Raw genomic sequence first — 13,885 nt, 5'->3', positions numbered from 1 at the left:
CTCGAAGGAGTAGAAAAGTGTTTTAAATAGTTAGCTTTTAGCAAAAAGTGCATGTGTTTGGGAAGTACTGAGCATACGACTGGACAAGATTTGGCGTTTACTGCAAAAGTTGTATGAGAGTTTTTGATGACGGATGTTTTGTTATAGTTATTTTGTCAAACTCGGCCCTTTTACTTCAGTGCATCAAGACTTTCTTCCCTTTTTTGATTCTCCATTTATTACATGCACGCACACTTTTATTCATGAGTTCAACCATGAACATACTACCCAAAAAGGGCATGAATCATGAGGGAGTAGCAAACCCTTTGGCAGCAGCAGGGAGTAGTGGATAGGCTGGGGTGTAAGGTTTGACCATGCCCTGTATGTAGGATGGACCTGAGCCATGCACAGCACCATAGGCAAGTACCAGTGACTTAAACCCACCACTGGTAGCCAGTGCAATGTGCAGAGGAGCAATCACTATCTTCCTAGTAGTTTGGTCTCCTTTGCTCTTTTAGGCCGCACTCACACTGTCCTTCCGCACCGCGCCACAGGCTTTGGGGTACTTGTCCCCCCTCCCTCTCCCCCCGCGCCCCAGGCCCGTTTGTACTCACACTGCCTGGGCCTCGCGCAAATGCTTCTTGCTGCCTATACGTCATCACGCCGTAACACGTCACACGCATTGATTGACGTCATGGCGATGCGTGGCTTTGTTTCCAAATCTTTCCATAGACCTCGGAGTTTTTGTGCGTCTTGTCGACTGTTTTTTAATCTTTTCATCGACCAAATCTGCAGTAAACACTCCACCTCCGCATCACACCAACGTGAACCTTTCGCCGCCATTGTTGTTGTTGTTAAATGTCCCCGCATGGTCCGTCTTTCTAATTTCTATGTCCGAACAGGCGCACATAAATGAAGTCAGAACCGCCGTAGGCATTGTGCTCGTACATGTGCAAACACGCTCTACAAAAGCCCACCTCTCTCAGAGGTCGCAGTTATGCGCGGAGCGGTTGCACTCACACTGCTCAAACGCACTAGGCTTTAGCTGAAAAAACAGTTTTGGCCCGGTGCGGAAGGACAGTGTGAGTGTGCCCTTAGTGTCCAAAGTTGAACAGTATATATTTTTATGATGTTTTGTTTAAAATGTCCTATACGTTCACATGCTGTGTTGGGGTAAAAAGGGCCTTATGGCATGTATTTCTCCTCCTGGGCCCCCCAGTTCTCCCCTTTTTGCATGAGATCACCCTTTCCTCTGAAACATCTGAATGAGAACCAGAAGTTTTGCCCTCCCTTTGTCTTCTCCCCCATAAGAACTGAAACTGTGTGTATTTCAGGAGATCTTCTCAATAGGCCAAAGTTATTCTAGAGACTTGAAGATGCTGTACTTTTTGTAATTAACATTTTTATATGCAACAAGAACGCTGTCCGTGGGCATTTCTACTATACATCTCCATATCATCATCTGCACCAAGATACCACACTCTATTATCTTATTTATCAATAATTATATTTTAGAAAAGAAGGAATAATAAACTCCTTTTCTGTTGATCAGACTCTGAACATAGTGACCCCTAGAGTCCGTCCAGAGGACTGCAGCGTGGGTTTGCTACCCAGGAACCACGACAAGAACCGCAGTATGGACGTTCTATCAGCAGACCGATGCCTGCCTTTCCTCATATCTGTGGACGGAGAGAGCTCTAATTACATCAATGCTGCATTAATGGATGTAAGTGCACATTTTGGGATGTGAATGTGTGTGTCCTGTGAAGGTTTTGCACTCTCCTGTGCTGCAGAGACGCCTCAATTTGCTCTTTTCACTTGTTAATTCATCTCGTGCTTGCTGTTCTTATTTACCTGTGATTCATCTCAATATTCCAGAGCCACAAACAGCCAGCGGCCTTCATTGTTACCCAGCATCCTTTGCCAAACACCATGGGCGACTTCTGGAGGCTGGTGTTTGATTACAACTGCTCCTCCATCGTAATGCTCAATGAGATGGATGCAGCGCAGGTACGAACGTGCACACACAGATACACGTGTCTGCTTTTCCTACTTGTTTCACCGGACAGCCAGCAGCTGACACATCAACTGTAACATCACAGATCCGGATCAATACAACCCAAGACTGTTTTTATGAATGTTAATGCATAGTGAACGCCCTTAGACGTAAAACGCTGACAACTGAGAAGAAGTTAGTTTAAGTTTCATCTCTTACCCAAAACCATTAAATACAGAAATAAGAAAACATAATTATTAATCTATGCAGTTTTTCAGAATAAGACTAAATAGGAATAAAGGCTCGGAGTAGAGCCGCTGCTCCTTTGAGTTGTCGCCTCTTTTTAGTCGTTTTGTGTCTATTTTTAGTCATTTAGCATCTCTTTGTGGCCTTTTTGTCTCTATTTTGAGTCATTTAGCCTCTCTTTGTGGCCTTTTTGTATCTATTTTGAGTCATTTAGCATCTCTTTGTGGCCCTTTTGCATCTATTTTGAGTCATTTAGCATCTCTTTGTGGTCGTTTTGTGTCTTTTTTTAGTCATTTAGCATCTCTTTGTGGTCGTTTTGTGTCTATTTTTAGTCATTTAGCATCTCTTTGTGGCCTTTTTGTATCTATTTTGAGTCATTTAGCATCTCTTTTTGGCCTTTTTGTATCTATTTTGAGTCATTTAGCTTCTCTTTGTGGTCGTTTTGTGTCTATTTTTAGTCATTTAGCATCTCTTTGTGGTCGTTTTGTGTCTATTTTGAGTCATTTAGCATCTCTTTGTGGCCTTATTGTATCTATTTTGAGTCATTTAGCATCTCTTTGTGGTCGTTTTGTGTCTATTTTGAGTCATTTAGCCTCTCCTTGTGGCCTTTTTGTATCTATTTATAGTCATTTAGCATCTCTTTGTGGTCGTTTTGTGTCTATTTTTAGTCATTTAGCATCTCTTTGTGGCCTTTTTGTATCTATTTTGAGTCATTTAGCATCTCTTTGTGGTCGTTTTGTGTCTATTTTTAGTCATTTAGCATCTCTTTGTGGCCTTTTTGTATCTATTTTGAGTCATTTAGCATCTCTTTGTGGCCTTTTTGTATCTATTTTGAGTCATTTAGCTTCTCTTTGTGGTCGTTTTGTGTCTATTTTTAGTCATTTAGCATCTCTTTGTGGCCCTTTTCGTATCTATTTTTAGTCAATTAGCATCTCTTTGTGGCCTTTTCGTATCTATTTTGAGTCATTTAGCATCTCTTTGTGGCCTTTTTGTATCTATTTTAAGTCATTTAGCATCTCTTTGTGGCCTTATTGTATCTATTTTGAGTCATTTAGCATCTCTTTGTGGTCGTTTTGTGTCTATTTTGAGTCATTTAGCCTCTCCTTGTGGCCTTTTTGTATATATTTTTAGTCATTTAGCATCTCTTTGTGGCCTTTTTGTATCTATTTTGAGTCATTTAGCATCTCTTTGTGGTCGTTTTGTGTCTATTTTTAGTCATTAACATCTCTTTGTGGCCTTTTTGCATCTATTTTGAGTCATTTAGCATCTCTTTGTGGCCTTTTTGCATCTATATTGAGTCATTTAGCATCTCTTTTTGGCCTTTTTGTATCTATTTTGAGTCATTTAGCATCTCTTTGTGGCCTTTTTGTATCTATTTTTAGTCATTTAGCATCTCTTTGTGGCCTTTTTGTATCTATTTTGAGTCATTTAGCATCTCTTTGTGGCCTTTTTGTATCTATTTTGAGTCATTTAGCATCTCTTTGTGGCCTTTTTGCATCTATTTTGAGTCATTTAGCATCTCTTTGTGGCCTTTTTGCATCTATATTGAGTCATTTAGCATCTCTTTGTGGCCTTTTTGTATCTATTTTGAGTCATTTAGCATCTCTTTGTGGCCTTTTCGTATCTATTTTGAGTCATTTAGCATCTCTTTGTGGCCTTTTCATATCTATTTTTAGTCATTTAGCATCTCTTTGTGGCTTTTTCATATCTATTTTGAGTCATTTAGCATCTCTTTGTGGCCTTTTTGCATCTATATTGAGTCATTTAGCATCTCTTTGTGGCCTTTTTGTATCTATTTTGAGTCATTTAGCATCTCTTTGTGGCCTTTTCGTATCTATTTTGAGTCATTTAGCATCTCTTTGTGGCCTTTTCGTATCTATTTTGAGTCATTTAGCATCTCTTTGTGGCCTTTTTGTATCTATTTTGAGTCATTTAGCATCTTTTTGTGGCCTTTTTGTATCTATTTTGAGTCATTTAGCATCTCTTTGTGGCCTTTTTGTATCTATTTTGAGTCATTTAGCATCTCTTTGTGGCCCTTTTGTATCTATTTTGAGTCATTTAGCATCTCTTTGTGGCCTTTTTGTATCTATTTTGAGTCATTTAGCATCTCTTTGTGGCCTTTTTGCATCTATTTACACAAACGGTTTACACAAACGTGCTGTCTGTATTAGAGGATTAGGGGAACAGTCTGTGAGAGCCGTGTGGAGGCAATCCCAGCCCAGTATTTCAAGTACAGCCCCTGTGATTATAATGACTGAGATTTTACCGTGATTATGGTTTGCAGAAACATGTAATGAACAAGTTATATGGAAGCTATAAACAGCCACAGTCGTGCAAAATGACAGCTGCTCTGGCACAGATGAAGTACCTGATCGATGCCGAACAGTGTCCCTCTGGATTACGTTAAATAGATATGCGCCCATTTCAATCCGAACCAGCAATTTGCATAGAAAAGGGAAAATGCACCAAAAAATTGTAGCAACACATGTAATCATGTAATCAGTCTAACACAGATCTCCCCCAGTGTTGATTGGAAATTACTTCTCATTTATTATTATTTCTTTATTTTAATAATTGGCTTCATCTGATTTTGGTCCTGCATATAATATCTTATTCTACGTCATAGTTATTTTAGGGGATTAATGTGGAAGTATTAAAACTTAGAATTAAATTCATAGTCATCCTCAGAGGTGGTAATCTTTATAATCAGTGTGAATTCACACATGGTTTTGTGAAAAAACGTATTTCCAAGTATTATTACGTGATGTTTAAATGCACCTGTTATAAACCTGGTTAATGTTCCTATTTTCTCTCCTCCTCTCTCTTCTACACTCCATCTTCCTCTCCTCTTTTTTTGTCCGTCTCTTCATACGTTGTTATACAGTTATGTATGCAGTACTGGCCAGAGAAGAGTTCATGCTGCTATGGTCCCATTCAAGTGGAATTCATATCCGCAGACATCGATGAAGACATCATCAACCGAATCTTCAGGATCTGCAACATGGCCCGGGTACTCACACACTCAAAGCCTTCACGGTTTCATTTTGCATTTTGTTCACAGCAGCAGGTCTGAGGTTTGAAAATAGACACTGAAAGGGTCTTTTTGGACCTCGTTTGTGGCCGAGTCGAGTCTGTGCTCTACCTGCAGTTAATGTCATAACCCTTTTTTGTGTCCTCCTTCATCATTTGTCTTAATCTGCCTCTGCTACAGATATAAATACCCAAAATGATGCATTTCTTGAACTATATTTGACATATAACAACATATAGGGGAACAATACACTGAGGAAAAGCAATGTAACAGCATATAAAACACATTTTTCACTTCACATGACCTTTACGTCTCCCTGAGCAGCTGGCAAGATGACACCATAGCAAATGGACTACACCCCTTACACACCTTAGCTGCAATGCTAACTGGTTTAGTGAGAACACCATAGAACAAATTGCAAAGATAGGAGGAGGTGATATAAAAAACAGAACATTTTGAAAACTATCCTCTCCCCTTGTCTCCTGGTTCCTCCTCTTGTCTTTTCTCACCTCTCTTTTCCCTTCACTCCCCTCCTCGTCACTCCTTTCCCTATTCTTTCTGCCCTTCTTGCCTCTTCTTGTTACTCCCTTCTCATCTCATTTTCTCACCCATCCATGACCGTACAACTCACGGTGCCCTATCATCGTTATGCTCCTATAGCGCTTAGCGAACTCCCCACTATCCTACTCTCTATATTCTATCTCTCTTTCTCTTTCTCCCTCTCAAACACATCACCAGTCGAGCGTGAAATGGCTCATATCATCGCCACAACAGTACATCTCACACTGCGAGAGCAGCTCAGACCTAGCTGAGTCTGTACCACCAACCACTAAGCCATCAAATGAAGAAGGAGGGGGGGGGGACTAAAGGAGAAGGTGGTGAAAAGGTTTGAGAAAGAGGAAGGGAATAAACAAAGAAGATGGAAACCAAAAAGGGGCATTAAGGAAAGGGAAAGTAGAGTGAGAGGGTCGGAGAGAAGGAAAGGAAGAGAAGGACAATGCAGGAAGAGAGGGAAGGAAGTGGAGGAAACCGATACAGCTGCATCTGGTTGTGTGTAAACGTCAACGTAGATATGCCTGTGTTGCAATCCTAGCAGTAAATCATCATCACAGTGAATGACAGTGATGGTGGGTTTTGGTATTTTAGGTGGTGGATGCCAACCGCCTCAGGCCAGACTACTGAAAACCATGAAATTGAATTAAACATTATAAGATGTCGTCTTTGTCGAGTCCAATCCTCGCTCCTTTCCAGAGGCATTTTATTCAGAAACGAGAAATAATTGGAGCACAACAGTGCGCTTAAACATGAAAAGTGCTTGATGTATCAGTTTAGTACATCATTACTAAATGAGACCGGCACTGAGAAGACGGACGGCTCGTGTCTATGACTGTGTGACTGCTAAAGACATCACAAAACAGGAAAGAAACACTGTTTAGATGAAGGAGTTTTTGGTGATGGAGGAGGGAATGACCTTCCTTTCACTATTTAACTTGTTCAGCTTCAGTTACACCAAAAAAGCAAACCTACAAACTACACTTCTGCCATTTGAGATGTTCTCTTTAAGAGTAGTCGACCACAGTGACTTGAATTGCTGCACCCATTCGACAAAGCGACATATCAGGCGACTTGTTGTTAACAATTATAGCCTGGTTCGACATGGTTTGGGCAGGAGGGGACGGAGAGAAAGGGGTTTTGATTGTTTACCCTCTTTTGCACACCCCATGAATTATTACATGTTGTTATGATAAAAAAACTAATCCTAATTTTTACAACTCTCTCTTCAGCCACAGGACGGATACCGCCTGGTGCAGCACTTCCAGTTCATCGGCTGGCCCGCCTACAGGGACACACCTCTCTCTAAACGCTCTATCCTCCAGTTAGTCAGGAGGTTGGCTAAGTGGCAAGAGCAGTATGATGGAGGAGACGGGAGGACTGTGGTCCATTGCCTGTAAGTTCAGTTGGCACACACACACACACACACACACACACACACACACACACACACACACACACACACACACACACACACACACACACACACACACACACACACGTGTAGATGCACATACTATATAAATAAAATAGTAGGAAGCAGGTGAAAGGGGGACTGCCAGAACAAGCACAGCTCACTGGAATCATTAATCGCGACAAAATCGTAGAAAGAAAAATGTGCCCTTTGTTTGTGTGTGTGTGTGTGTGTGTGTGTGAGAGAGAGAGAGAGAGAGAGAGAGAGAGAGAGAGAGAGAGAGAGGGAAACACAGATAAAGAAACAGAGGTGAAAGATGTTGGGATACGTCTAACAATGATAAAGTACACTTTCTATAAAAGAACACACATACATTTAACACAAAATAAATGTTCACTTCACACACACACACACACACACACACACACATACACACACACACACACACACAAACACACGACACAGGCCCGAAATACACACATGCACGAACAGGACCTATACATGCAATTAATGGAGAGATGTTAGAGCGAGGGGGCTGCCAGTGACCAGCGCCCCGAGCAGTTGGGGTTTCGGTGCCTTGCTCAACAGCACCTCAGCAGTGCCCAGGAGCTACTACCGCCCCAGTAGTCGTATGTATTAAAGATTGTGTGTCTGCACACAACAGGTACACAAACATTGTTGAGATCTAAGCTGAAGAAATTAAGCTGATATGAGGAAACACAAGAGATTACAGGAAACTTCCCTAACAATAACACACACACACACACACACACACACACACACACACACACACACACACACACACACACAGGTACACACACACACACACAGGTACACACACACACAGGTACACACACACACACACACACTCTCACACACACACACACCAAACATTGCCTCAAGTGTATCACTGGTGCTCATCCAATCAGCTTCCTCAGACACAGCTCATTGGACCAATCAGAAGTGACACTGATTTGAATCTTCTAGACGCTGGGAGGTTTTGTTTGTTTTCACTGTGTCTTCTTTGTTTAAAACACAAGCTGTTACGGTAAAACCCACTTGTTTCCAAAGTATTTCAAAAAAGCAGTTTGTTTCTTTCTAGCTTGTCATAGATTGTAGGCTATATATGGAATAAATCAAATTACTGGTGGATCTTAACTCAACTTCAATGCATATACAGAATCAATGGTTAAACCCCTGGGGTCCGTTTCACGAGTCTAACCCTGAACTCTGAGTTGATCTACTTTACTTTTTACTACTACTCAAGCAGTTTCCCCCCGTGATATTACTGTGATTGCAACAGGACTAAATTTAAACTTACGCACTGACCCGAGCAGCAATGTTCTCCTGCGCCGTCTCCCTTTCTTTAGCTGCTGCAGCGGTGTAAACCTGCTCAAACTCTCCGTATGAGCGCATTAATATTTACAGTTGCAGTGGTAGCGTAGCCCTCCGCTTCCCCGTTGCCATGGTGACTCGGCGATTAAGGGCTCCATTGCTGCTGTCTTGTTATACTTGTGGTGCACGCGCTTAACTCCAGGTCAAACTACTCTGAGTTGATCAATCTAACGCAAATCTGCTGTTCTGGAACTGAAAACTCAGAGTTTCCTATCTCAGAGTAGATCAACCCAGAGTTCAGGGTTAAACTCAGAGTTTTTTGAACCTGCTTTGTGAAACAGACCCCTGTTGTCTTATGTTAATATAAATAGTGACAAAGATGAATACCCCAACTCTGACCCACAGCGCAGCCATAGCTACTGATTTCATGAGCTTAAATTGTTACACATCATTCGGTTTTTTCATTCATCATTTCAAATTAAAAGCGCAAAATGACTGGCATTTTAATATATCTTATATTCAACTTTACAAACCTTTTGCATTTCAATATTTGGAGTGAAACTGTGGAACAGACGAGCGGAGGAGCTCGGACGACGTCGAACCATGAGCAAATTCAAACAACAGTACAAACAGTGTTTTCAAGGTGCAGGGAAGAATTCAATTCAATTCAATTTTATTTAAAGTGCCGAATCATAACAAAAGTTATCTCAGGACACTTTACAGAGTAGGTAAAGACCACACTCTATGACTTATTTATGATTTACACAGACCCAACAATTCCCCCGTAGAGTACGGTGGCAACGAAAACCTTCACTATAACAGACAGGAACGTCAGACAGACCCAGCTCTGTGGAGGACGCACATCTGTCTGCACCGGAGAGAGGAAGAGAAGGAGAGAGAGAGAGACAAGACGGACAGAAGAGGGGTCTGACAAACACTAGGGTTCTCACAGTTTACCATACTTGTCATTTATTTATTTTTACACAAGCGGTTATTGTGTTGTTTGTTGGTTATTGTTTGTAAGGATAACTTAAAAGTTCTTATGTAATCAGTAATGAGAACATTTTATTATTATTATTCAGGTTTACAGTGCAGGTTGTTTCAGTGTTACTGGCTGAACATGAGACATGTGCTCTGCATTAAAGACGCATCAGACTCTAACCTTCAGGACGAGTGAGGAGCGGGAGAAAAATCAATTTTCACCAGCTACTGATTGAACCATCATGTTTCTCCTTATCTCTGGTATTACCGAGTCTGTGAAATCAATAGCTGGAGCTGATTAGCAAGTGTAGCTGTCTTTAGTCAGAAGTAAAAAAAAAAAAAAAGCTTGTATCCCCCTCTTCCATTTGCTGGGGTTAGGGTAATAACAGTCAAGGTAGTGGTTAGGCCGATTACAACCAAAGAATTAACCCTTGCAAGTATTTGAATTCACACCAAAATAATGAATGAATGATTTATTTCAAACATCATCTCATCTTCATCCGCTTGGTCGGGTCACGGGGGCAGCAGCTTTAGCAGGGTACCCTGAACTTCCCAGGACCAGGTGGAGATCTAATCTCTCCACCTGGTCCTGGGTCTTCCCCGAGGCCTCCTCCCAGCTGGACGTGCCTGGAACACCTCCCTAGGGAGGCGCCCAGGGAGCATCCTTACCAGATGATCCTGAACCACCTCAACTGGCTCCTTTCAACACGAAGGTCTAATCCAAGTTCCTCACGGATGCTGAACTTCTCCCCCTCTCTCTAAGGGAGACTCCAGCCCCCCTCCTGAGGAAAACCAATTTTGGCCGCTTGTATGTGTCTATAAAGTTAAATATTTATAGTGTATGAAGGGAAAATGTGGCTCGAGCAGATCATTATTGTGAATTAAACAGAGACAGGGGTCATGCTGGACCGCGGCAAGAAGCACAAATATGTCTGCATCCTTTCCATTTCAGCAGGTTATCCTTTTTATAAAATCTAAAAAACTCCAATTTAAGGTGGACAAATGTATTCAGATGTCATAAATCCATTAGTGGAGCTCATACTCTTTTGCTCCATGACAGTTTTCTTTTTACCGAATGTTCCCATCTGTCACTTTCTTTCATACCTTGTCTCATTTAGCCAATTTCCGCAAATTGTATTGTTGTACTTGTTTCACCGTGGTTAGAATTAAAAAAATATATATATTCTAACGTCTCAAATCTGAGTGTGTGCAAACCTTTACATTATCTGTACAATGATTTGCAATATTTTAAAATAGATTGAAATGCAATCACCCAATCATATATTGACTTACTCAAACCTGCTGTTCTACAAGAAGAAGAAGAAGAATTACTTTATTGATCCCGCAACGGGGACATTTAATTTTTTCCACTCTTATTATTAATCATGTAACACACACAGGCCCGAAATACACACACACACAAACAGGACCTATATACATGCAACCAAATCGCAACCAAGTGGTTTTCATGCCTAACTCTAACCATCACTGTTTGTAGGCCTTGTTCTCATGGAAGTCGCCTTCTGCCGGTTAACTTTGCGGTCAACTTCTGGTCTCGTCGTTCAACGTTTTGTGAGATATCATATGAATTTGTGCGCAAACTTTTCTTTTACGATACCGTTGAAGAAAAAGGAGAATTCCTTTAATTGTCCCGCAATGGGGAAATTGCGAGTGACCGCAGGGGTTCGGTGCATGGCTCAACAGCACCTCACCAGTGCCCAGGAGATGAACTGGCACCTCTCCAGCCACCAGTCCACGCTCCATACATGGTCCACACAGGGACTCAAACCAGTGACCCTGCGGTTCCCAGCCAAGTCACCTATGGACTGAGCTACTGTCGCCCAAAATGTTGCAGTTGACGAGCAATTCCTCCTACACAAGCTAACACAAACAACTCTTTTATTGCAATCGCACTGCACACCCCAATTTTTACCTCTCATAACCAGTTTTATTAAGTTTAAAAAAACCTCATTGAAGGTTGTAGGAGTTTAGAGTTCATAGATTTCAGGAGTACTTTTAAAGGCTGGCACAATTAACCTCGACACAGAAGCTGCAACAAAAGAGTGGCAGGAGAATAACTTGGCGGGGAAATAAATGCCTGAAAGGAGACATTAAACTCCACGATAAACTTTAAAAAGCAGGACTCCCAGGGTTATAAAAGGCCAACAGCAAGTCCTGCTGTTCTGTTAAATATGGTAGTGAACATTTCTGACTTCAAAGCAGCTGGACTAAAAAGACCAAAGGTGTTTTCACTCTGTTACAGTCTCTCTATTCTTAATTTTTCTCTTTTCATGATGCTATTTGCATACACACCTAGGTTTCTAGGATGAATGTCTTGTAGTTTGATGGTAATGATCTTGTGTTCTCCCTCCTTCCCTCTCTCCCCTCCTACTCCCTCCTCCTTCCCCGTCCTCTACAGTACCGGCGGAGGGCGTTCTGGAACATTCTGTGCCATCTGCAGCATCAACGAGATGATCCAGCAGCAGAACATCGTGGATGTTTTCCACACTGTCAAAACACTAAGGAACAACAAGACTAATATGGTGGAGACTATGGTGAGGGCTCTCAAAACACACACACACACACACACACACACACACGAACACATACACTTTATCAGGAGATGACGTTTAAATCATTACTGGTGGTTATGGTAACTAGGGGAAACTATTGAGGAGGACAGATGATTTAATTATACATTGAAGAATTAAGTTTCATCACAGACACAAACATGTAAATACAGTGAAGATGCATCAGGTGTACGTCAGTATTGGCCGATATTTACATTTGTGACTGCAATCGGTTTAAGAATAAGATCAAAGTCACCAATTGCACAGTTTATCTGCGGATGTTTATCTGCTGTGTTGCATCAATTTTGAACTGGATAAAAGTTGTGTTAAAAGTTAAAAGGTAGGGTCGCAAAGGGGTGGAAAATTTCCAGTACATTTTTGGAAACTTTTCCATGGGACAATACGCCTGTGAATGTTCTCATTTGTCGTTATCCTCAAAAGCAATTTCAGTCAAAAGCAACTGGACTAATTACCTTGATCTCACACCAGCTAGTTGGACCAGTCCCAGCCTGGTCCTGGTCCTGGTCCTGGTCCTGGTACTGGTCCTGGTCCAGTCCCAGCATGGTCCTGGTCCAGTCCCAGCCTGGTCCTGGTCCAATCCCAGCCTGGTCCTGGTACTGGTCCTGGTCTAGTCCCAGCATGGTCCTGGTCCTGGTCCTGGTCAGATGCGTACATGAACTGATGAAGCCTCTTGGATGAGAGGTGAAACATCTTCCTAGACAAACAACCAAGTCCAGTTGCTTTGGACTGAATTTTCCATAGGACGCAAACGCTACGTGGTCTCATGGGAGGGCGTATAAGTAGCACGCCACTTTTTTATGACTTTTCATGTGCATGTCTACGCATATTAAGCTTTTCGCGTGTCATTTAACGCCTGTAGTTCCCCAGGGTTAGGGTTAGGGGTTAGGGTTAGGGCATTTCACGCCGGTTATTTCAGCCATCCTTCACATGAAATATTGATTTAAAAACAACCCTCTGACAGAAAGCTCCACCACTTCGTATTTCTCCGCAAGGTGGCGGAGAAATACGAACACGTGGGTTTTCCCTCAATGACATTTGTGCGTCAAATGACAACGCCATCTCTGCACAATACAAGTCAATTGAGACTACATGGCGTGAAATGACACGTAAAAAATCATGACATGCGTTGTAATTATACGCGAGATGGCTTGAGAGAAATAGCGTGTCATTCACACGCCTTTTGGTGATACCAGGCTGGAAAACGTTAAATTTAGGATGTATAAAAATAACATTTGAATCAAGTTACTTTTTTAATCTTTGGTTGGAAAAGTGTAACAATCCAGAAATTTACTCTGCTTTTTATTCTGTTCCCTCTACAGGAACAGTATAAGTTCTGCTATGAAGTGGCTCTGGAGGCGCTCAGTTCCTTCTGATTGGCTCTTTCCTGATACGCTGTTGACGCTGCCTGTCATTTTCAACACAACACTGGGACACACAAAGTGCGAAAACTGCTTTGTGTTGACCCAAACCCAACCTGTGAGCATGTGTGCCTGTATGCGTGTGTTGTAGAGTGTGTGCATGTGATTCTGAGTGGATAAGAGAGGGCATGCCCACATGTTTGAGTGTGTGTCTGTGTGTGCTTGTGACAACACACACACACACACACACACACACACAACCTATACAGAAGAGAGAAAAACCAACAAACACACACTTGTGATTTCCGTGTGTTTATGGGGTTTGCTTCAGTGAGACTGTGAACTTTAAATGCTTGTATAAAGAAAAAGAAAAAAAATATGTTGAGAAAACAAAATCAGATG

General features: G+C 41.8%; 1 protein-coding gene across 1 annotated transcript in view; it reads left to right on the top strand.

The window, feature by feature from the left end:
• ptprt (protein tyrosine phosphatase receptor type T) overlaps positions 1-13,498 on the top strand; it is a gene marked incomplete at its 3' end in the record, with an annotated part of 451,455 nt that extends 437,957 nt beyond the window's left edge. The window contains exons 33-38 of the mRNA XM_083939813.1: positions 1,532-1,705; positions 1,858-1,989; positions 5,106-5,231; positions 7,037-7,200; positions 11,954-12,089; positions 13,445-13,498. Of these exons, the coding sequence (XP_083795939.1) occupies positions 1,532-1,705; positions 1,858-1,989; positions 5,106-5,231; positions 7,037-7,200; positions 11,954-12,089; positions 13,445-13,498 (786 nt within the window). The remainder of the gene's footprint in view (positions 1-1,531; positions 1,706-1,857; positions 1,990-5,105; positions 5,232-7,036; positions 7,201-11,953; positions 12,090-13,444) is intronic.
• Between the last annotated feature and the right edge of the window lie 387 nt (positions 13,499-13,885).

Source organism: Echiichthys vipera (assembly GCF_963691815.1).
Source record: "Echiichthys vipera genome assembly, chromosome: X".
In the NCBI taxonomy this organism is placed as follows: Eukaryota; Metazoa; Chordata; class Actinopteri; order Perciformes; family Trachinidae; genus Echiichthys; species Echiichthys vipera.
This window is presented reverse-complemented; position numbering and strand designations above follow the sequence as displayed.